We start from the raw sequence: 25,631 nt of genomic DNA, 5'->3' as shown, positions 1-25,631 counted from the left end.
CAGTATTGGACCAAGATGGAGGCTATATATTCTGGATCACTGGTAGTTGTCAGCATTGGACCAACATGCTTATATTCTGGATCACTGGTAGTTGTCAGTAATAGACCAAGATGAAGGCTATATATTCTGGATCACTGGTAGTTGTCAGCATTGGACCAACATGGAGGCTATATATTTTGGATTACTGGTAGTTGTCAATATTGGACCAACATGAGGGCTATATATTCTGGACCACTGGTAGTTGTCAGTAATAGACCAAGATGAAGGCTATATATTCTGGATCACTGGTTGTTGTCAGTATTGGATCAACATGCAGGCTATATATTCTGGACCACTGGTAGTTGTCAGTATTGGACCAAGATGGGGGTTATATATTTTGAATCACTGGTAGTTGTCAGTATTGGACTAAGATGAAGGCTATATATTCTGGATCACTGGTTGTTGTCAGTATTGGATCAACATGCAGGCTATATATTCTGGACCACTGGTAGTTGTCAGTATTGGACCAAGATGGGGGTTATATATTTTGAATCACTGGTAGTTGTCAGCATTGGACCAACATGCTTATATTCTGGACCACTGGTAGTTGTCAGTATTGGACCAACATGCAGGCTATATATTCTGGATCACTGGTTGTTGTCAGTATTGGACCAACATGGAGGCTATATATTCTGGATTACTGGTAGTTGTCAATATTGGACCAACATGAGGGCTATATATTCTGGACCACTCGTAGTTGTCAGTATTGGACCAACATGGGGGCTATATATTCTGGACCACTCGTAGTTGTCAGTATTGGACTAAGATGGGGGCTATATATTTTGGACCACTGTTAGTTGTCAGCATTGGACAACATGCAGGCTATATATTCTGGATTACTGGTAGTTGTCAGTATTGGACCAACATGGAGACTATATATTCTGGATCACTGGTAGTTGTCAGTATTGAACTAAGATGAAGGCTATATATTTTGGACCATTGTATTAGATTTTATTGTAAATAAATGCAAAAGGGCAATCTTTGAGTGGTGCATGTTTGCATGTATACAGTATATGTTTGACATGATCAGATCTCGCTCACCTCCTTCAGTAATGTATACCGTATCACTGTCTTCAATACCACATAAGGCAAGACTTTTAGAAAAATCCAGGATATCTTCTTTTTCATTTCTGACGACATATGTTCTGTGTGCAGGTGCACCTACAGTGTATAGTTAAGAGAACATAAAGTTATGAATTTGACTCTTTACTGTAATATTGCATAATATATTGTAAAATATTTAATTCAATTTTCAGTGTTGAGAAATTTCGGCAATTTCAGGATTATAAAACATTTGTGAAGACAAAAATTTGGTTTACGTAGAATGTCTTAAGCCTGCCTTCTCTATATCACAGCGCAGTGCAACTGTCACAATTGCGGTAAAATTTTCCAATTGCTACATTTCAGAACAAGTGCAGACTGGTAGTGCCATGCATGATGGTGTGATGTACCATGGCAACTTTCTTTCTGTTCTTGTTTTAAATCACACTTTCTGATTGGTAGTGCACGATGCAACATAACTGGCAGAGCAGACGATCTAAAGCAACTCAATGCAACAGGATGAAATTATACATGCTTTGCATCAAGACACAAAGAAAATGATCTTTAAACTTTACACCAACAGGCTTTCTCACTTTCTGCACTTTTTTCTTATACTGTGAAATACTTTATTTTTGCTTGGGATTAATTTTCGCTAATTTTGCTGAAGGAATGATTCAGTGAAGATAAAATGCGGTGAATATACCTTTTCCCTATATTTTAAACTCAACTCGTCAAAAATCAGTGAAAATAAATTCCATACAAAACACCCAAAAAGTCATTTCAGCGATAATTAATTCCAGCTAAAATAAAATATTTTACAGTATTCTTCAATATTTCTGGAAATAAACTCAATTTTTGAAGCCAACAGACAAAATTTGTGTCAATTTTCAGTTTTTACTCAAAAACTTTGGCTATTTTGTCCCAATCTTTTGAAGAAAGTGCAGACTATAAACGGGACTATTTTGTGATGAAAAGAGGGAACTGGTGGTGAAAAGGTTAAGGTTCATTGATTTGGATTCCACCCTCTATGACAAAATGGCATATTATCGTAAAGGGTGGCCTATGACAGCACTAAATTAAATCAATCTTTTTTCATTGTATATGCTACAAGAAACATTACTTGTAATGGAAAAATCAAGATTTATTTAAAATATCGTTCCAGCTCAAATAATTGGACAAACAGAAAATAATTGTGAAAAAGCAGAAACAGATCACAGTCCCTCTATCCATGGAGCTAAAAAGAATCTTTTTTTAGCTCCATGCTCTATCACAGATCAAATCCAGGTTCATGAATAAACAATGCCCTTTCTGCACCTGTGGTGCACAAATGGTGAATCATTCTGTGGTAAACAATAGGATTATCTCTGTCTGTGAAAGACAACAGGAAGTTATGCACATAGTAATGTGGATTACCATGCATATGTGGGGTTTCAATAGTTTGAGATCCAGACATCATTTTCCAAATTGTCTTTTGACTTACTAAAGCAACACACATTACATATGCATTTGTAAAAGAGGAGCAAGTAAACCAACAGTTGAATTAATTATTTATTGAATCATTAAATACAGCACATTTTGTCCATAGACACAACTCTGTCATTAATATAAACATTTGCAGTACTCATAAAGCAAAAAGAGTACTCAACTTACAAACGCAAAAGTGTCTCATCATGGATTTTTGTGAAAATAAATTCCATACAAAACACCCAAAAACTCTTTTTCAGCTGAAATAAAGTATTTTACCATATTACACATATTGGAATAATACATATTATTTATTATTATGAACATAGAAAGTAGCATAACAATTTACCTTGCTGGTAGCAGAATGCATAAACTAAACTCTCAATACTATCATGAGGTTCAATCTCAACAGGCACACGGGATGTGTGTCCATCAATTACTGCATGTACAGTTATAATCATGTTTGTTTTATGACAACATTATATGCGCCAACAACGATGAAAACCTGAAAATAAAACACATGTTCAAAGTAAGTGATATAGATTTTGTGCAAAGAAAACTGAAAGAAAAATGATGTTTATTCTGCTTATTCTTGTGACTGGTCAAGTTGTTTTCAATCGCCATTTGCTAACATTTACAATTATTTTATACAAAACAAATTCTCACCTTCATTGAAACCCAGCGTATATGTTGATAAATGTTTAATAAATATTTATAAATGTCCATAAAACAAATTCATACCTTCATGAAATACACAGTACCTTAAATAAGCTTTTAAAACACATTTTCATGTGAGTACCACCTACTCATGTTTTACGTATTTGTAGGCCCAGTAAATTTTAATTTGTTGTAAGTCACTGAAAAAAAGGCCCCTATTTTTTCCCTAAGGCATTTTAAAAAGCATAAATATGAATTCTGTAGTTTTTCCAGAGTGATTTGTGATGAAAATGACTTTCCTTTTCATTCACCACGTAAAGCAAACGAAACCGAAACTAAAATATGGACAAATAGAAGGGTTATGATTATATAATATAATATAAGACAATATCATATATAATCATTATTGTTATCATTATTCATTATCTTGACATGCAGTCAAATCACCCCAATATGTTACAATCCCAAATTATGTAATTAAAGCGACTGGTCACAGCCTCTCAGACGATCACAGTTCCTCCACATTGGGACTGTGGACGGTGTAGCGGAACCTGCATGGCCGGGTGGTCGGTTTGTTGAATATTATCTCAATCTCTAACTTTCTATCGATGAAAAGTATTGTGATCGGTTCACAGCCACCATATGATATACACATGACATTGCGACAGCTTTAAATAAGCACCCCGCGGAGTGGTCAAAAGTTCAAATACGGTTGTTAACGTAACGGGCCGCGACAATCGACCGTCAAATGTATGGTTAAATTTAGTCTCATTGACAGCTCTAATAGGTGTGACAGTGCAAAAAATCAATACAAACGAATTCATTCAGAAACACTGATTTACTCACCGGGATTGTTAGTCCGACGATGCACTGGTCAGTCGTAGTTTGCTAAAATCTTGAAACTTTGCTAAGAGTCACACCAGGAAGTCGCCATTATTAAACTTGCCTATGTTCGTTCGTTTGTTATTTTGTTACTCTTCCGTGGCATCAGAGGGGAGGGTGCAGACTAATTTTATACCAACCAGGGTTTCAAAATAGAATGCGGGGAAAAGAATGTTAATGTGAGTGAAACTCATATTTCTCTAAACCTGCTTTTTTTTCTTTTTAATCTTCAAGTCATCGTGGCATACAGCTGCATGTTGTGTTGTTTTGACACGTGCCGAGTCAAACTACAAAGTTGTGTTTATTTATTTCCAGTGTCACACGTGAATGCATTATCTGAATACTAACGCTGATTGGTTAACACACTGATAACAAAATGTACTGATAAGGGCGACATTCAAATAAAAAAAAGATAGCACCCGATATCTCTGGCATATTTGAACGTAATATAGCCACTGTGTGGTGAAAAATCGGGTAAAAATAATATTGTCGGCATTAATTTGCCCCTGGCCGTGTCATTGTTGAGTGTTGCCTAAATTTATCGTTTTCGTTTACGATCAGGCAAAAAACGCTACATTTAACGATTTTGTTTTGATAAATTTAAACTTCGTCTTCATGTCTGTCTTTTGTTTATGAAAAGTGGGAGTGATTGACACTGGTTCTATTTATGAATTATTTATGAAGTATGCTAATGAGGTGTGTAATTATGTTAACACCGTGACGTCATGTGATTTGAATCAACAAGAGGCATTGAATGCACCTCACATTTTATCTGATTATATTCTCGTAGTTTTACAATGGACGACTACAGAATACAGGTACAGTCCGTCTCCAAAATATTCGAGCATTTCAATTTTACCTGACATAATATTTTCACGAGTGTCTCTGAAAATATTAATTCATCTCGGTACTTGTTCGCTGTTATTTTTGAGCGAGTATAACTTTTCATTTACTCAATCTCAGATTGACCTTTCTAAATGCTACGCTGGTAGTTTTTATTTGCAACAGTGTACATACGCACCGATCGCCTCTTAATAATATATTATGACTTTCTTGCAGTGGGTCGGTGCCCCGTGCGGCCAACATGGTCCGTATATTTTCTACAAGGGTTTCAAATATTTTAAAGACGAAAAATGGAAAATTTTATCGCTGGGTGAATTTTTCTTCGTAAGATGCTCACCGGAAGACCCAGTTTGTATTGGCGAGTTGCAGCTACTTTGGGAGGACAAATCCAATAATGGCCAGCTTCTTTCAAGCTTGAGATTATATTTTCTCCCCGAAGACACACCCGACGGTCGATCAGGATCACAGGGGAAGGTGAGTGATAATTTATCAATACATTTTGTTAATTTTAATAAAATCTAACGTAAAATCTGGACGGAATTCGCTGTTTCCTGTATAGGAATATTTAAAAACTTTACTTATGTTTGTTTACACTTCACCGCATCACAAAAGACTTGGCACGAATTAAAATACATTTTATTCACCGAGCGTTGTAGGTCTTTGTTTCGCCTGAAAAATATATTTGGGTGACTTGTTCCACATCTATGACCTGTTTCGTAATTTTGGTCGTATTTATCGAGATCGTCTTTGAATTTAATATCGCTCAGCGGAAACATTCAAGTTTGACATGTGCGGGGGTGCTGGCATTGAAAATGAAAACATGCAATATTCATGGGGGCCGTCAATGAGCTGACCCACTGTCGGTGCGAGTGGCAAACATTATATATAAAAAAACGTGTGCATTTATTTTATGATAAAAAATCGGTTCATTAAAAGCAGCGAACATGATACCAAAACAAAAGGCGGGAAGGTGTAGTGAAGGTCTTCTAAAACAAGTGACAAATTTCAAAACAAACAAATTTAAAAATTCCTTCACAGACTGACGGCTTCCTTGATGAGGATAGGGGTCCCGCCGATATTAAACTTCAGATAATTATACAGTTGTCGTGCTGTTGTGAAATTTTTACCACGCACATGAAATATGATATCCCTCCAAGTTAAGAACACCATTTTGCTCCTAATATTTTGTTCACCCACTCTGTTGTGTTATAACAGAAAACGTGAAACTTTAGATTACTTGGCTGCTCCATTGTAACTTTCTTTTATGGCTGCTCTATTTAAATATTCCAAGGCTGTCAATGAAAGCTGTTTCCTGTTAATTTTTAATGAAGACCCGGACAAAATCTTGTTTAATGTCAAAGATTGTCAAAACTCCAGATTTAAAAAAAAAACAATTACAGAAAACATTTTTTAAATTTGGTGAAATTCAAGATTCAGAGTTGCAATTTAATAAGGTCTTCACTAATTGAGTACATTGTGAACTGAGACTTTTATTTCCTTTACAGTTGTAGTGGAGACACAAAAGAAAGAGCATAAAAGATTTCTGTAACACCTCTACATGTTTTCTCAGTTAATACAAAAAAAATAACTGCATCCTTTATTTTGTAGAATTATTTTGATTAAACCACTGAAGTGCCTCAAAACATGAGCACTCAACTTCAAAAATAAAACATTTCTTCTGTGTCACAACTTCAAATTATTCCCTGTCTGCCTGGCAGAGGAAACTTGATACTAACCAAGTCAAAATATTCCATTTTGTTACAGGCTAGTTTATATTCAAATTTGGCTGGACTTGTCAAATAACAAAGTTTATCTCATAAATTTCCAAACCAGGCTGTATGCTGTGTTTGCATAGTGCTTTGATTTATACATCAAAATGATTACATCCACAATAATTTTGTAGTAAAGTAATTTAATATATTCAAGAGGTTTAATATTCAGGGGTGCAGTAGCGTTTGTGTGTGTGTATACAAGACGATGACAAAAGAACACCAGAGTACTTAAATTTTAGTTAATTTGAATATGTATAAGTATACCCCGTATACAGCTTATATGTGTCAGTTTGTCAGATCTTAAGTTTAATATTTGTCTCACAAATAAAGAACAATGAAAATTATAACCAGGGAAAATACTAATGATTAATTATTAAATCTCAGTTCTCATATTGGTTTTCAGATTAAATAACTGTTATGGTTACATTTGTAAAATCTATTTTTTGTTTTATTTTTTTTAAATGCAGTTAGAGGTATACTAATGTGATGGAATTTTCTCATATGGTACAAGTCCATAAATTAACATTAAACGATAGCATAGTTATTTAAAGATGGCTGCCTCCAAAGCGCTGTGATTAATTACAGCAAACTAAACTAGCTCTACAAAACTACTGTGAGTGGTTTATTTATTCAGTTAAAGTTTGACCCATTTGACTCCATAAAACTGGTCTAGTTTTAGAAATAAAACATATTTCTCTAATATAATTTATTTATATCAGACTTTGCTCTAATTTGAAAATAATGTTTGTCCATACTATGACCTCCCAATAGCAGGCCAAATTAAATGCAGCTTCTTTGGCCAAAATATATAGTCAAATATAAACATTAAATTGTTCCACAAGTTAAGCTATCTTGACCTATAGCTTTCTGTGTTAGCCTTTTTAAATTTCTTTGAGCTTAGAGTAAATTAGGTCATTTTATTTGTTTTTTAAATTTGAGTAGATATATATATATATAAAGCTGGATGCGATAATAAAATGATGCTGTAATTTTTTGATAAGCCCACAGTAAGTAAAAAGTTAAAGATTGATAAGCTTTGCTGGTTATGCGATAGTATCTTATCGGTTTGCTCTTTCGTGTATCTTAGGAGGTTAGCACATAGACTATAGAAAATTGTTTACAACTAATCAGATGGAATTAAAAAAATAGTTAAATCTGAATTTATTTTCAGTTTAATTTAATTAGCATGACATAACATTGTATCCACAGTGGTGGTGGTTACATTGGTTGACTATGATACAATAAAATACCAATGAATTTTGAGAAAAAAATAATAAGACGAAAATGTAGTTAAAGCTGCAACAAATCATTAAGTATCGAAATTTGTGGATGATTTTACAAAAGATATATATATCACTTTTTGTGATCCCTTTCAGCAGTATAGAATAAATTAAATGTGTCTAAAAGTGGACATTTAAATTCAAAATAAAATGTTAAATATCACTGCCTCCAGCAACTGTGAAAATATTTTTAAAATACTTGTTGATGGGAAGCGAAAAAACTGAATAATGGGTTATAATTTCCATTTGAATAGTCCAGTTGTGAATTGTTCACTTTTGATATGTTAATGTCTGCCCTCCTGGCTTGTTTGTTACATTTTCTGTGATGGTGAGCTTACCACTATTCAGTATTTAAATAGCTTCTATCTGCAGTCATAATGACAAGTTAGCCATACTTTGAGTGGGCCGTTCAGAATGATGAAGAAACACACCTTAAAAAGTTTAATAATGGTTACCATGTTTATGTTTTCCTGCTCAATTCCTACTTGTGATTCCAATATAGGGTGGATTTTTTTTTTTTTCATTTGAGGTGAAAATGTTAAATGTTAATTATTTGAAGGGGGTAAAAAAATAGAAATAAAACCCAGTGAGCATATTTTTTTATCTTGATGGTATACATTTAATTCATGAGAAATCAGTGAAAATGTCAAATTTTGCTTTTCAGTGAAACGAAATTATACAGCTGAAATAATTAGGTAAAGTAATCTATAGTATCAAAGTGAAGCCTGCTTTCTTTGCCTGATGACAAAAATGAGATTTTATTCAAAAAGTTAACTTTTAATTATTGTTGATCAAGACACTGAAATATCAGTGTTGCTATTTTTAACATAAATAATCAGAGTGTGATTTAATTGATTTTCTTAGTAGGTTAATAAATTTTACAGTGTAAACATAAATTATTAAGAAGGGACATTGATATGCAAATTAGGTGTTATGTGTCTTGTTATGCTAGTGTTTCCATCACAACCAGGCATTTGTACCCTGACAAACAACAAATCTTTAAAATTCAAACTTTCAGTGAATGTCAACAAAATGTTCATGTTTCGTAGAAAAAAAAATACTATTCAGTCAATATGGCAGTGTTGTTTCAGTATTCCATATTTGTTGATTTCTTGAGAAAGTTAACTAAATATTGAACGTAGGATTTATTGTAAACAGGGAATGGCGAGTTTGTAAAGAAATTAGAGCAGCAATGAACAGTGTAGAACTACCAAGGCAATATTTGTTGAATATCAACTTCTAGATGATTCCATTGAAGTTAAGGAGTTGGCAACATTATACTCTGAGGGACATTTGATGTCTGCTTTTAAATTATTATTTCCACTACAAATCCCCAATAGAATGGCTAAATTTTGTATCATTCGAAATATTCATCATTGTCTGATTGTAATTTTTTTGATTTTTTTCAATTTTGTTATCTTTATTTAAATTTAGAATTTTTTATTAACATGATATTGAGCCACCCACATTCTAAAAACCTGCCCACCCCTGTTTGATTCATAAAACATTCCTATTGTTAGGTGACCAATGATATGGAGGAGATAATGACACTGGGAAGGAAATCTGATAAACTTGATTAGAAGCCTAACTTTAGCCAGATGAAAAATAAATTGTCTGAATTTTCATTCTTTTGGAAATTAATCTGGTAAGAATTGATATCTGTTCAGTATAAACATTCTCTGGTCTTAATTTGGTTGTAAATATTGTTTCATCAGAAAATCTAGCATTGTTTGGCCCTTGTTTGAGCAGTGTCAGGGTGCTGTTCAGGGGGATAGTTATGTCACTAAAGCCTTTGTAATTGTTGACAAGAAGGTAGGCTGGTAGCCGACTCTGATTGGTTGGCTGACTAAATAAGCAAGTAATAATGGAGAGTGATTGAATACGGCCATGCTTGAGCTGAAGTAATGAAAAGTTAACCATGTTTTGAGTATAGGCCGATATGTCAAACTTAAAAGCCCCCTAGCCCTCCCTTCTGATTCATCCTGCCAATACCATGTTATGCCTTTTTTTACTACTACACTACTTGAAATCTGAAATAATCACCGCCATTACTATTTAAAATGTTAAAACCACACTTTTAATATCCACCTGTATAACATTAAAAAAATTCATGGGATTAGAAGAAATTGTTTCCAACTCAAAAATTTTAACTTTTTTTTCTGCTGAGACACACCCAAATTTTTTTAAATTTATAAACAAATTATTTTTAGATTAAAAAAAAATGTAATTGACTGATGTTCTATTTTTATACTTGTTAAATATGCAATGTAAAATTATTTAAAATTAATAAAACATAGTTTTATTGGAATACTGATAAATAAGAATCACTCAATGTGTTGGAATTCATTTATCATCGAATAAAGGAAACCAAATTTTGTGGATTAAGGACAGTTGAGAACTGCCTAATTGTTCACTGATAACATGTAAATAGCTTTCACTAAAGGTCTCATCTTCTATTGTCAAGGTGTATAGAATAAATGGGTGACAACAGTGTTTTTAATCAATGGTCGTTGTATGTTAAGTCCTATAGAAATGTCTGTTCTTTTCATTACAGCTTCCAAGCCCATTGTCTTGGGGTTTTCTTTATGACCTTTGCAAAAAGCAAGGACTTTGTAGGAATGGGTCATTAATAGTTGGTGTTACACTTGTCTTCATTCCACTGTGCGAACCAACTCATGCAGAAAGCACTGGCCACCTAATTCTATTCATCATACAACATTCCCATACAATATTCAACATCTAGTGAATAATTCAAAACAATTGTATTAACTACTAGTACTCAAAATAATCTGTAGGTAGATATTAAATAAAAACTGAAATGAATCAGGAAAATAGAGGGAAACAAATTCATTTAATGTACGAACGTACAATTTATATGTTATTTTTTTCAAGAAAACCAGACTGCAAGTTGAAAGACAGGAATTTAAGAATGTTTGGCCTTGTCGTAGGCAGCTAAAGATTCATCAATCATGTGTGTCCACAACTTTCTCAAGGTTTAAAAATGTTTCCTGTTGCAATTTTCACTGCCCTCAATCTGAAATATTTCTGAAGTCAAAGGGTTTGCGAATATTAACTACTTTTCGTTCCACAGCTAATTAAAAAAAATGTGTTCTTTATTTCAAATATTTTTCAAATTCTAGACAATATACTAGAATACAAACTTCTATGTGGCGAGGAGTGATATCAATTTAACTCACAGTTTGACACCCCCAGATATTCTCAGCGACTGAGTCTAGGAAAAAATATACAAAATCAAATTAGGAAGGAAAAATATTCTTGCAATTTTCTAATGGATAATTTTGTTCTCAGTTTTTGGTGACTGATATAAAAATGTAGCAAAATATTTTTGGAATGTGCTGTAAAACCATTTAATTTCAGTATTCACTGTGTTTTAATTACACTGATTTGTCAAGAAAACAATGAGTTTCATTGTTATTTTACACATAGATTTAATTTAGCGAATTTTACTTATCAGTAAAATTAAAGAAATTAAAACCCAGCGAATAATTAATGCATTTACAGTAAGTAGTCTTCATATTATAAATTTCAGATATTTAACTTGCAATTCTATTATCAGGCAAATCTTCAGTTTACTTTTGTTCCACATACCAGAGGTAAAATTTACCTCCATGCACATACCAAAAAAAAGAAATCAGGAAAATAAACAAGTGTGCAAGCAGGGGAAATGAGCTGTCCTGTATCCGTTTACTAATTGTCTTGAATATTCAAGTCTTGAGACTCTTTGGAGATTAATAAAGAACCCAATTATTTCTTATAATCCCATACTTTGTGCAGACCTCCTTTCAACAAAAAAGTTTGTTTTTAAATCACATTTTCTGTTTAGGTTGGATAACTAAGTAAATATTGTTGCAGAGAATTTTTGGAAATAAAGAAAAAAAGTCAATTTGAGTGCTTGACTGGTCTGTAAATATTGTGTTTAATTCAATAGTTAGTGCTTAGTGGGTGTCCAAAGCACTTTGATAATCTAATATCTATTATGCATATTACAGATTTGCTAATTAGATTTTGTTTTCTGTAATAAATTTGACTAAATTATACATAGAAAATTCTTTGGTTAATCTTTTCTCTTCTGTGCCCTTGAAGGTCACATGTGGTATTTGATATCAAGACATGAAATGAATATATGTGAGAAAATAATACTAAATGCACTTCATATTTTAGAGTCATGCGGTTAGTTTGAAAATCGCCCGTAGACATTATTAATAATGTGAGTGGCTATATTAATCTGTCAGTTACTGCAAACGTCTGGGATTCTTATACACTGTGTATCCTCCCATTACAGTTTAATTTTAATATTAGCTCATAGAAATCAGCTCCAGTATCAGCTCTGTGTTGCCAAGGAAGTTGTGACATTTGACCTCACCATTAGTGACCTCTAAATTATTTATAAATATCAGCAAAGTTTATCATTTCTTTTTTTTCATTCCACATTCATCTTCAAAATTAAACTTTATTTCAATTTAATAATGAATACTACCAGTTGTTTTAATAAAATTCAGAAATAGTTGTCATTACCAGGTTCAAATGCAGCTTTGAACTGAATTGATTTGTTTATTGCTTTGTGAAGAAGTAGTTAAATTGTGTTTTATTAGTTTTTTAAACTGGATAGCTAACCAGAATAGTTACAATGCAATATAATGTTATCTCCCAAAAGTAAATTACCCAACCTTTGGTTCATTCTTTCAATACGTTCTGACATTTTGTATTTGTGTACAATTGTGCTGCCTATATGAAATTGTAAAAATGTCAAAAGTTCCTTTCTTAACGTTTTTCGCCAAAATAAGTACAAAATAATTTTTTTAATAAAAAAACAAACAAAAAATGGTCGTTTGTAAGTCAAAAAATATACTTAAAATTGGTGGTATCACTAACTGCAGCATTACCATACTGGTAAATTTAATGAATCTTTTCATCTCAAAATGGTGATAAAACTTACATAAAATATAATGATTTTGTTCAGTAATCTCCATAGGGAAGGGGGAAGTATTTATCTACAACTCCTTAATTCATTCCAGGTTCATGATATATTATACAGCTGTCCACTTTGGACCAATTGAGAGATATCCAACTCCCATGATTGATACAAAAAGCAGTCTCTTTATCGTGACAATAACAGGTGCCAGGGATAAAAAAAAGTTCATGTTTCCAAAGCAATTTGTTATGAGAGAAAATAAGATTTATGAGCAAATTATTTCCAGTTTGGTTGAATCGCTAACTGAATGCGAACATTACTTGTTTTGTGTGATTTTTAAAAATTAACTAATTAAAATGAAAAAAGAAAAAAAATACGAAGCAGTGTGGAGAATATAATCCTCACTTAATAGAATTTGATTTTCATTCACACCCCATTTTGTTTAAAAGATTATGTGTACTTAAAGTAGCCTTGCTGATATCCATTCTATGATGCAAACAGTCTGGTTTTAAAATTTGACAATTAGAAATTCATAGGGGGCCAGGCAAGAGGGAAAAGTTAGAGGAAACCAAAAAAATTCCTACTGTCAAAATTACAGAAAACCCATTCAAAAAAGAATTGCACATATTTGATAGATTGAAGCAAAAACAAACGAAAAATAATTTACATAGTTTTTCTCCCACCCTATCAAATAAAGCTTATGCCTTTACTATTAATTGTTTTAACATGTTCACACTTTTCTATTATAGTTAGGGGAGGATTATAAACATCATAACATACAGAATGTTTTTACTATCTTGAATTTAAATCTTGGTAATCTGTATATCCTATATTTGTTCCATTACTATAAGTGTGTGTACCAAGTTCCAAGTCCACTGTGATAGAACCCCGGATAGAACCATACTATTTCTCACTGTTTTATGTAAAAACTATTTTGACAGCAAATTTACATAGGAACTTTGAATAATATGTTTTCCATGTATCTGTAATATTGTAAACCCTTCACTTCTAAAAAAAATTATCAATAATTTACAAAGGCCAAGTTTGTCAAATACAAATTGGGTACAGTCAATTTTAATGTCATAAAAGTTTATAAATATTCAAAGTTTATAATATTCCAGATAAATTGAAACACTGTTATAGCAAATATGGTATTTTTATTGTGTTTTTATTACACTGAACCAACTTTTCATACCAATAATTTTAACAATAATATAATTGAGTCATATACTGAAAACTATGTTGAGTTTGCTGTATTTTAATAATAATTTTTATTTATTCAATTTCAGACAAATGAGTTCATATAAAAAAAAATAATAATTAAAAATTAAAACATCAATCCGGAATAATAAATTGATTTAAACACATGTAATAAAATTTGTAAATTTTATCGAGCTATATATCATTATTCTCAACACTTCTATTGAAGTCAGTCACCTGTACTGACTACTAATTTAATTTTAAGACAATTCACCATCTGGAGCCAGTCCTCAGTTATGACACACTGAGTGATTTATCAAAAGCAAACTCTTGCAATTCTCAAAGTAATAACAGGAAACCAGGTCATCCAAGTCTTTTCCTTAACAATAGTCTTAACACACCCACTCTCACTGCTTTAGAAGCTACCCTGAACAAAAGACAGTGTTTAAAATGCAATTTTAAAGTCTCACAACAGCTGTGTAATTCCACTATCCCCACGAGTCAAAGTTTGTTTGGCGTAGAAGTTTGTAATTGCTTACTTGTTGGCACTCTGCAGTGAGAAAGAGTATAACAACTGTATTTTTTTATTTTTTTAAAAATTAGTTTTTGATTTCTATGCTCTGTTGAGCATAGAATATTTGATTTTTTTTATTGCAAAAGCTTAGATATTAAAAAACTATGAAAATCAAATATTGAGGTGCTACTTAAAAACTTTTTTAATTTTTTTCCCTGTGTTTATACTTTGATTGTATTACCTTTTTTCAAACCTATTTAATATCAGTCTATACATTAAAAAGTTTATATTATAAGTTAATTGCTATTTTCCTCATAATCCCTTACTGATTCATAATTATTTTTTAAAAACAAAAAAATAAACATAAATTTAGAAGATGTTATCAAACCGGATTTAATATTGGCCCAGTAGTGGTATAGATTACATCTATTTAGCTACCATTGAGATATCAGGACAAACAGGAAATGAATCAGTCCAATGACATTCTTACTGTCTTCTTGTCCCTATAATAATACCTCTTTCCATTCAGAAAGTATACTTGTCTGATTTCTGAGTAAAACTTCTTTTTTGTCTCTGGATTAATTAACTGTGGGAAGTTTGGCACTTTGCCAACTTTGCACTGCCCACAGTCAATGTGTTAGCATCAGACTGCAGGGGAGGCATTGTCATGACCCATATAATATCAGATGTTGCCTGTTTGTTAAGATAATGCCACATGTCTTCTACAAGTCATGTGGAAGGAATCTGCCCACTCATAAACTTGCTGATCAGTCCTAAATACAAATTGGATAGTGAAATGAGACACCGCTTACGAAATGAAAACATAATTTATTTTTTCCATGTCGCTAAGAATTCCTGTCTGGGGCTGATTTTAATCATTTATATTCAGATTTTTTATTTGAAATCCAACTGTTTGCGTATGAACAGTTTAAAGCTGAATATTTCTATAATTTGTTTGTCTGGAAATACTCTTGAAATTAATTTAATTTACAGTAAATAACAATTTTCTACCTTATTTTTGGTGTTTATTCATAACCTCAGGGATCCTGAGAAAATGATTGATTGGATTAAAACTTTGGAAAATAAAAAAAAAACATCCAAATATAAGATTATTCACCCCCTAATCACAATGGTTTGTCCCAATTTTATGAATAATTAACTGGTGTTTATTCTATTACATATTGACTACACAATAGCTGTATGGTTATATATTTTTATCAAAATAAACCCTGGGGTGGGTAGGTTATCACTGATAAAAATGTACTATATATCTTTTAATAAACTTGATGATTAAAGTGTACTAAATAACAATTTTGAAAACTTTGGTAAATTCTGTCATAGTTCCAAGTTGAGATTATCATATTTACTGATATCATGGAATAAATTACAGTAAAGAGCCATGGATAATTAAAACATATGCACAGCAAAAATGATATTTGTTCAACATTCAGCTCCCCTCCCACCCCAAATGTGTATGATTTTCACAGTGCGTGAAGGAAAATGAATAACAAACTTTTGAAGAGAAATTATGGTATTCGAAGGCTTGATTAAAGTTTAAGCAACTTGCGGCAAAAATCTTAACTATGTTTACCCCTCTTTCAGGATGAAGTGTTGGCAGCATCAGATAAAGTGATTCTTAAAATAGAAGATTTGGTTGATTGGACAGAATCAGGCAAAGATTGGAATTATGGAACTGTTGCTATATATGAAAAAGACTTAAAAGGAGACCAGCCAGACCACAATGCTGCATTGCTGGAATCATTTGCCATCAACAATGGTGGACTCAATGTCAAAGATATTAAGAAAGAGAAAAAATTGATAGGTAATAACTGGCTCAATAATGTGGTTGTCTTTACTACAGAGGGCGCTCTTACATATACTTTTTAGCTGATCAAGTACCAAATGAAATATTGATGATAATTGACAAATCTTTTGTTAAAAAACTAAAAGAATTATCTAAAACTGTTAGTTTGGCCCTAAATTAGGATGAAATTTACTGAAAATTTTACAAAATGCAAAAAAAATTTGCATTGAATTTTTGACAGGAAAAATATTGAGCTCTGAAAGGTTAAAACAAATTAATAAATGTTTAGTTTCCTGTAAATGAATAAATATAAATATGTATTTATTTTGCCCACTTTGTTTATGTGCCTGTCTGTATTGTATTTCAGGTGATGATCCAGGCAATGAAACAAAAGTTATTATTCTGAGTTATCCGAAATATTGTCGATATATCACAATGATGAGGCGAATTCAGCATGTCAAAGACTTTTGGCTACGTGATGCATTAGTTACTGCCTTAGGAGGCTTCACTGTGAAAAACAGAAACACTCGCCTTGTGTACTGTAAAGAAATGTTTGGTCATCCAACGCTGTCTGATAACGAAAAACTTTGTGATCATATGGGTGAGTTTTGTATTGAAAAACAATGTAATTTTATGTTTTGCCCTGTGGTGGCGCTATATGCAGTTATATCCTGTTTTAAGTTTCATAGTATGAAGGAAAAAAAAGCAGATAGAAAGAAATGTTTTATTGTTTAATGATGACTATGTGCTAATTATTAAAAATATGCTTCTAATTATTTAGCTCCAAATCTCAAAGGAAGACCACGAAAGAAAAAAACTAAAATCAAACATGGGAAAAGTCCACCTGAAGCATCTTCACCGGCTTCACCTGATTCCAGTACGAATGAAGCAGAAATTACCCACACTGCACCACCAGTAACTCCTACACATATGAAGCCAGGTGCCAAGGTAAGCACACCACCAGTAATTGTTGGGATGACTAGTAAGAATTATCCAGAATTTTTTCCACAATTTTGATCATGTTTTATTGAGTTGTGTGAAATTGAAACAACTCGGAATAATTCACAATCGGATCCAGCATGGCTTATGTTCATTTCCATTGGAGATGCACTTCTAATAGAGGAAATACAGTAATTGTTTTTATTTGCTACAAACCATGACTATATTTATTTGGTTTTTGATATTACCATTGATAATAGTATTTTCATTTTTTTTACTAATAACAGAGTAAAAGTGAACGATGTTATAAGGATGGAGTTCTTGTTCCAAACATCAAAACACGAGCCCAGATAAATGGTGAAGATAAAGAAGAGGTTGAATTCCTCTCATCATTGTATCAGTATATGAAAGAAAGAACTACCCCAATTGAGAGGATACCTCACCTTGGTTTTAAACAAAGTAAGTAAGCAGTTTTCTGATTGGATGATTAATAGTATTGGTTGCTTACTGTAAGAATTGTAGCCAATCCATAATCATGTTTCTTAATACTGAGTATATGTAAAATTTAGCAAAGAACACATTATCTAAATGATAAATCCTTGATTTTTACCTTGCCCGTACCATCAAAGATGGAAGGGAAAGGTATATTAAGGGAAAAATGTTGTTCGGCATTGTCGTTGTCGTTGTCGTCGTCGTTAATTGTTATTGTGTGCATAATAACTTGACTAATTCTATTCCAAACTTTACCAAACTTGGTCACCTTATTCATCAGTATGAAGTCTTCCCTGAGTTTGAATAACAGATGTCCTGTATGAAAATATCATGCACAAATTTAGAAAATCTGATAAAATATTTTGACTGTTTCTACTTGACTGATCACTGGTGATACACATCAAAGGTCACTGATCTCAGTGGAAATATGCATTGTTGTATGTGTTCAATGAAGCAAATGATTTATCGTGTAATAATATCCTTGGTAATGTATCTCAGAATCCCATACTGGGTTTCAAAACCAACTCATGGAGAGATTTTTTGCATAGTCTGATACACATTTGCAAACCTATCAATAAAATCTTTACAGAAAACAAGATGTCAGAAAATCATTATAAGCACTCCTATGAAATGGGTGCCAAACTTTGATCAAGATCTGAAGCTTATAGAAAATCTGTTTAGTTCAAAGTTACCAAATCAAAAACAATACATAAAAAATACATAAAAAGCAAAACAATTCATCCACATTTTAAAAAGAAAATTGTTCTAAAATATATGTATTCTGTATTTGACAAACAGTTCATTCGACAAATGAAAATATATGTTTCAGCTATTAGAACAGAATGATAGAGTATTTATAATACTGGTTTAAAAACGCACTTCAAAGATTGCAGTGTTTGAAGATGTAGATTCTCAGGAGGCAACAGTACTGTTGACTTCTCCCTCCACTGGACACCAACTATTTAAGTTGATTTGCATACAAAGCAGTGCTTGCAACATGATAGCTATTCATAAAGGGTGTTTTTTTTTTACTTTTCATATAATACAGTAGTCACACAATGAGGCAGTTCATATTTGTCTCAGTGAATCATTCATTTTTGACAGACACCTGTACAAAATACTTGGACAAAAGCCAGCTAAGATGTTCTGTTATCTTGCACTTTTTTTTTTGCGATGAGGCATTTGTTTTTGTACTAAAATATCTGAATTACTTTGAATAAAGCTGGAAATTATGTCCCTTAAAATAATTAAACAAATGTTGTAAGATATTTGCATCTTTAAAGGACATTCGGTAGACTGATTCCCCACTGTTGGTTCAACCCCAAAACTTGTTTGTATTCAAAATTAATTATGAAAATGCATATTTATATTGAAACAAACTATGATAAAGGGAATTATATTATATAACAAAGGGCAAGGTCACCAGAGTTCAACTATGTTAAAACCCACTGAATATGCCTGAAATGGTAAATCAGCGAAATTTAAACCCAGTGAAAATTAGCCATTTTACAGTAAATCATATTATGAAAGTGTTTTGATATAATGATTAATAGATAGATTATGCTTCAACTTTACTGATATTTCTGAAAAGTTAATTATTACTAAAGATGTTGGTTTTATTTCTTCTGCAGTTGATCTGTACTATTTTTACAAGTTATCTCAAAAATGGGGTGGATATGAGAGAGTTTGTAGTCGTAAACTGTGGAAGCATATTTACGATGGTTTAGGAGGTAACCCTGGTAGCACTAGTGCCGCTACATGTACACGAAGGCACTATGAAAGGTAAGTAAACATGTCTGTTATTTCCTCCCTATGTAATCAAGTTTTTCCCTTTGATGTCTTCAGCATTGCATTGATCTCAAGTCAAAAACATTTTTTGATTGAAATAAAATAAAGACATATTCTATTCTTTGCACCACGCTGTACATGGCAGACTGCTGTCTGTCAAGAGGATCGGCAAGGGGTATTTTCGTAAGCTGTAATCAATTGTTTTTATTTTTGTTATACCCCTGGTAATGTACCAGTAATTTAAAATAAATGAATAATTCGTAGACTTGGGCAAGGTGTAAAACGTAATCAGCTATTTTATTTGTTATTAGTCCATAATTTATACAAAGATCTTATTTTTTTGGAAGTGTATAAAACATTTTCCACATTTATGTTGTAATTCGTACGCAAATTCCAATTTTGATTCTTAAACACAGATCAAATATATAATAAAAATGTAGAATGGAATTTGCTTTATCTGTAAAGTGTAAAAACTTATTTTTTACTGTAAATGGAACATTTATTTTATTTCCTGTAAAAACGTAAAATGCCTTTTTTATTTGCCTTGCCCCCTTCTGTCAACTTGCAAAAGTTGCATACCGGTAGTACATCAATCAATTTTGTTATCAAAAAAAAAATCATGTCATTGCGTATCAAGTGTTATTTGGACTTATTTGTAGCGTCATTAGTTTATCATCAACTGAATCCTACAATCATTTATATATATATATATTTATATCATGTTTGTTTTCAGGTTGATACTGCCATATGAAAGATTCTTGAAAGGAGAGGATGATAGACCTTTACCATCCCCTGTTAAACACAGGAAGCCACATCTTATAAAAAAAGCTGAAGAATTGACTGTTAAACAACAAGTTAAACAAGAACGCCTTCTTCAACTAAAACAATATGAACAGACAGTGGAGGAAAAAATTATGAATGCTGCACAAGATTATAAAGTGGTAGGTCGTCCTGTTGCCATGGTTTCCTCATACAATCTACTCAACTTCTGCTCCCGATTGAACATCACTGCTTTAATTTTGTGACAGGCACATCCGGGCAACCAGTACTGTGAAAACAAAGTCCAAAAACTCTCAAAAACTTTGTTGAGTTTGTGCTATTTCCTTGACTTTAGCTGTTTCACCGGCTCTTCGACCAGCGTTCCAAAACAGCTCATGCAGAGCCCAAGCCCATAAAAATACATGGTACAGTGGTTTGCGTCTTAGCAACGTAGAACGTTCTGTGACGTAACTCCGCCCCCAAAGATTGTGCTTAATTTCCTTTCTTCTAGCCATAAATAAAACTGCCCATCTCCTAAATATTTTTTTTTTCATATTCATTTTACAGTCTCCCAGAGTAAAGTCTGAAGTACCAAAACAAAACAAGGAAAACACAACAACTCCTGCAGTTACTCAGTCCGTACCTGTTCTGCTTGTACAGAAAGTGGAAAACGTTGGTGTCAAACCTCAAGTGACTTTCACTAAAGGAGTGTCATCGAATGAAGTCAAAGTGAAAGTTGAGCCAACAATACTTGTGAAAAAAGAGAGTCATCCAGTCTCCACCAAAAGTTTAAGTGTGAATACACAAAATGTGATTTCTGTTCGTGTCAACAAAACATTGAGTATTGATGCAATTCCTGCTGTTAAAATGTCATCCAAATGCCATTCTACTGTGTCGACAGCCAACATCCCTCCACGAGCAGAAACACTTATCAGACCTGCCTTGGAGCTGAGAGGTATCCCATCACCAATTCCATCTCATTTAACTCCTGCCAGAGTATCACCGAGTATCCTGTCTCCCTTAGTAAGGAAAAAGACTCTGTCAAGCCCGCCTGTAGTAACAAATATTGCAACACCAATCAAAAATACTTCGTTAGTGGCAACTTCAAGGCCATCAACACCTCGGTCTGTTACGCCAAAATCAAGGTCAGGCACGCCCACACAACTACGACCTGTTGCACCATGCAAAGTACAACACACCATATCGCAGCCTGTAACAGCTGCTGGTAAAGAAGAAGCAATCAGAATGAGGGCTTCTGTGATTCAGCATACACAGCATTCACAAGATTCACAGATCATTAAGACTGAGTCAAGTGCTGAAGACAGTGTACAAGATGCTACAAATGAAATACATGCCGTACAGCCGAGTGATCTCATCCTTCGTCACATATCACAGGACCAAATGGCGATCAATCGGGCTTTCTACGATTCCATGATTCGTCCACAGCCATCCACGAACAGTGATTCAAATGGACGTAAAAGAAGCTACGAAAATCTTGTAACTCCAACACATTTTCCTTACTATGCATATATTTCACCGAATTCACAAGGTATACCTAAACTTGAGTTAAGTCGTATTGAAGATCCTTACTATGATCACACAAAAAGGACCAAATACCCACAAGATGCAAAGGACAGTTCAAAATATTACACAAAATCTTTTCAAAATTTCAGCAGTGATCGCAAAACTGAAAGCTCACCAGGTGTTGCACATGGTGGTGCTCTGCAAATGACATATGTAAAGGTGAATGATGAGGAACAACCAACAGATCTGAGTCTGCCAAAGAAATGCCGCAAATCAGTGGATATGAACGAAAAAGTGGAAAGTATAAAAACGTGCAGGGATCGGTTAGATGATGAACTCTCTATTGAACCGAAAGACTTTAGTATGGTTAAAAATGAATCAAGTTCAGTTGTACAAACAAATAGTAAAAAAAGTACAGTAGTTTCTTACACTGATACTAAAACAACTGAAGCTAGGGACGCTTATACACACAAAATACCAGAGGTCAGGCAGTCTACTTCACAGAAACATACTGATGCAAAAGTAATTTCTCGAAATTCAGCCGAAGCTCGAGTTTCTGTTACACCAACGGCAGTTGATGTTAGAGGATTGTCTGTGACCTTGAAAGCAAGTGAAAATTTAGCTTCTACTACTTCTAAATCAGCTGAAGCTAGAGGGTCTGTTAGTCATAGACCAGCTGAGGCTAGGGGGTCGATAACCCAGGGTGTTATTTCGCCAAGCTCCGAAATCCGAGAGAATAGAGTAGTGGCTTCCAGAAGCATCAGTGCCAGCCAAGCACATCATGTATCCATACCAGAATATGACCCCAAACTGCCAACACGAATTCCCAACATGATGATTCCCGAATACACTCCAAACATTCACAGTATGAACAAAGCGCACATTGGACTGTTGGATTATCCACAGCTGTATTCCATTGGGTATCCCACACACCTACTGCAGTCTCCATCAGGAATGTTACCCCATTCACACATCTACGGGATGACCCAGCATGCACAGGCTTATGAAGAAATCATGCATCAGCACCTCGTTGCTTCACATCAACTTACTGCTCGCCATGCGCAATTTGCCAGTCAACACTTAGCTCGGGAAGGCCATCCATCCTATGTGTACCCAAATTAAATTTGTTTACATTCCACCATTGATGGACAATTCAGCCATCTGAGTGTGCCTTCAAGGACAGTTTACAAGTTTTCCACATTTTATATGTAAATAACAAGGCATATATACTGTCAGTGCAATTCATAAATTCTCTGGTTAAAAACTGCCAGTAAATAAATGTAAAGTAACTGTTGCCATTTTTTTTTTATTATCCAGTGTACATATGGATGTAAGCAGGGTTTAGATATCGCTGCCAGGGATATGCACCCAGTAATGATTATGCATATTTAATGTCTATATTTCATTGGTTTCATGTAAATTGTAGCAGTATTATTTGTTAGAAATACTTCTCCAATAGACTCTTGGAAGTTCACCAACTGAAAACTGTCATTCGTGCCTTATATATTCTCATATGCAGTATTATTGCAAATACAATAATGACATTTTTCCAACCTTTATATTGAAATTGTTGCTTTCTTTATAACACTTTGATAAATGTATAAATGTAGAAACTCTTGACACATAACATTTAATTGATCCATTCTGTAAAAAAGGAAGAAAGTTAGGCACTGAAGAATAATCTTTTCGTGTTGATCTACCATTTTTCTAAATCTGACAGTTTATATACAAGCAATCTTCATTCACAAAACTTTTACACAGTGCCCTCTAAAGTGTCAATCAGTCTTTTACTTGGTACATGTACTTTCCTTATCGAAACGTTTAAATTTACTAAGCAACATTCAGTTTTTTAACAGAATAATTTGTCAAATTCTGTCAGAGTCAAAAATACTGAAATATTTATAATGACATTGCTAAAAATATGATTACAGTGGATCTCTGCTACAGTTCCAAGTAATATTAAAAATATCATATCCTATTTTGGAGAAGATAAAATTAATTTCAGCATTATTACTAGTTGATAATAATGTAGTCCAAAATACTGTAAACCACTTTAATTTAAGAGACAAATTTTGTCTTAATGAATGTTGTAAAATTGTGAAAATTCTTAGCAATGAATAAAAAAAAAGTGGTTTACAGTAGATAATATTCTGTCCTAATATTGTAAAGTGTTTTTTATAATTTTGTGACTTTTGGGCAGGGAGTTTTTCTAGTTTTTTGTAGCGACAGGTTGATGTAGAAGATAAATGGATTACTTTTATCGTATTTTAAAATAACATTTGTTGATCTGGTCTGTATCCTTGCGTATATAGTAAATAATTCTTATAACTATGGGACCATATTTATCAGTTATTGTAACAGACCATTATGAAGTTAGTATAGTATTGTATTTATTTACAAATGGCTTGGTTGTCATGGTGATAGGTTTACAATTTTTTTAAGGTGAACGGTTGCCATTTCTATGCATACAAGAATTCTATGTTTATTAATGATTTTTTTCTACAAAAAAGGGCTTCCTAGATTGTACTGCCATCTCAGGGCATTTGTGCATTTCCACTTGTTTTTATGGTTAGGTACTTTTTATGTGAATATAATTTTGTCCTCCTAATGTCTCCCCAGTTTCATGATTGAATATTGTGATGAATTTAATAAGCAATACTGGTACTGTAAAATGACTAATTTTCACTGGGTTTAAATTTCGCTGATTTACCATTTCATGCATATTCAATTGCTTTTAAATTAACGGTTTTATCATTCAGATAACTTGTTCTGTGTTCAATTTTACATATTCACTGGGTTTTAATTTACCTCATTTTCCAGTCAGCGAAATAAGCAAAATTAAAACCCAGTGAATAATTAATCCTTTTACAGTACTTTATAAGCCAGGCTCTTTCTTTTCATATTTGTCTTGCGCTGTCATTACCATTTCTATCGTATCTCTGTTATTTCACCTTCTTCTTGAGTGAACAGAAGACAGTTTGAATCCAATAATGCTTCCCAGTAATTCTTTTGTTTATTTTTAACCGAATGGCCTACAGGTCTTGAACAAAGTTGTTGAAAATGTGAGTACAGTCTGACTTTCGTTAAAACATTAATTACAGAAAATTTTGTTCAAAGAATACCAAAACTTGATCCCATTTACATGCATTTCACAGCAGTTTCTGTACACATACCCTGCCCAGCCAACTTGTTTTGGTCAATCACCAAATATTGAGTGATTGTTAATTTTTTGTCTGATCATTCTTATGTAATTGAAAGTATGTTATCTTCAGTTTGTGTATCTTTCAGTTTTGATATCTGGTATCTTTCATTTGGTCATTAATAGGCACTCGCTATTGTTCAACAGAATCATGTTTATTGTATTCGCAATCACTTCTTTACTTTTTTGTTGTAATGTTCATTATTTTGTTGGTTTTCTGTTAATTTTCACCATCTTTTATATTTATATATAACAAATAAAAAAAATACTGGTATAAATTAAAATTGAATTAAAATGTTGTGTGTTTAATTATCTTGTAATGATAAAAGTCAAGGTATTAGTTGTGTTCACACACAGCCCCCTAGCACAGGTTAAGAAAACACTAGCGAAAGTTTAGTAGGGTGCTAAGAAATGACTAAATCTGACCAGTTTATGACCCTATCCAGACCCTTAGCAAGGACAAGCAAGGTGTGCATGAATGATTAGTTAAGGCTAAGTGCC

The 25,631-nt window shown here is 33.0% G+C and overlaps 2 protein-coding genes across 2 annotated transcripts in view; one reads left to right on the top strand and one right to left on the bottom strand.

Annotated features, from left to right (window-relative positions):
• The window catches only part of LOC100368830 (ectonucleoside triphosphate diphosphohydrolase 8-like), a 47,860-nt gene extending 43,380 nt beyond the window's left edge, over nucleotides 1-4,480 (bottom strand). Inside the window, exons 1-3 of the mRNA XM_006815498.3 lie at nucleotides 4,048-4,480; nucleotides 2,894-3,049; nucleotides 1,081-1,200 (exon numbers count right to left, since the gene is read on the bottom strand). Coding sequence (XP_006815561.1) covers nucleotides 1,081-1,200; nucleotides 2,894-3,005 — 232 coding nt within the window. The 5' untranslated portion in view covers nucleotides 3,006-3,049; nucleotides 4,048-4,480. The remainder of the gene's footprint in view (nucleotides 1-1,080; nucleotides 1,201-2,893; nucleotides 3,050-4,047) is intronic.
• Nucleotides 4,481-4,802: 322 nt separating this feature from the next.
• LOC100368673 (uncharacterized) lies at nucleotides 4,803-25,425 on the top strand. The gene is made up of 9 exons (XM_002733954.4): nucleotides 4,803-4,901; nucleotides 5,143-5,400; nucleotides 16,228-16,447; nucleotides 16,797-17,030; nucleotides 17,211-17,377; nucleotides 17,656-17,827; nucleotides 19,492-19,642; nucleotides 20,382-20,589; nucleotides 20,975-25,425. The coding sequence occupies exons 1-9, from the start codon at nucleotides 4,881-4,883 to the stop codon at nucleotides 23,051-23,053; spliced, it is 3,510 nt and encodes a 1,169-aa protein (XP_002734000.3). The 5' UTR covers nucleotides 4,803-4,880; the 3' UTR covers nucleotides 23,054-25,425.
• Nucleotides 25,426-25,631: the final 206 nt, after the last annotated feature.

Source organism: Saccoglossus kowalevskii, chromosome 10 (genome assembly GCF_978046115.1).
Source record: "Saccoglossus kowalevskii chromosome 10, keSacKowa6.1, whole genome shotgun sequence".
Lineage (NCBI taxonomy): Eukaryota > Metazoa > Hemichordata > Enteropneusta > Harrimaniidae > Saccoglossus > Saccoglossus kowalevskii.
This window is presented reverse-complemented; position numbering and strand designations above follow the sequence as displayed.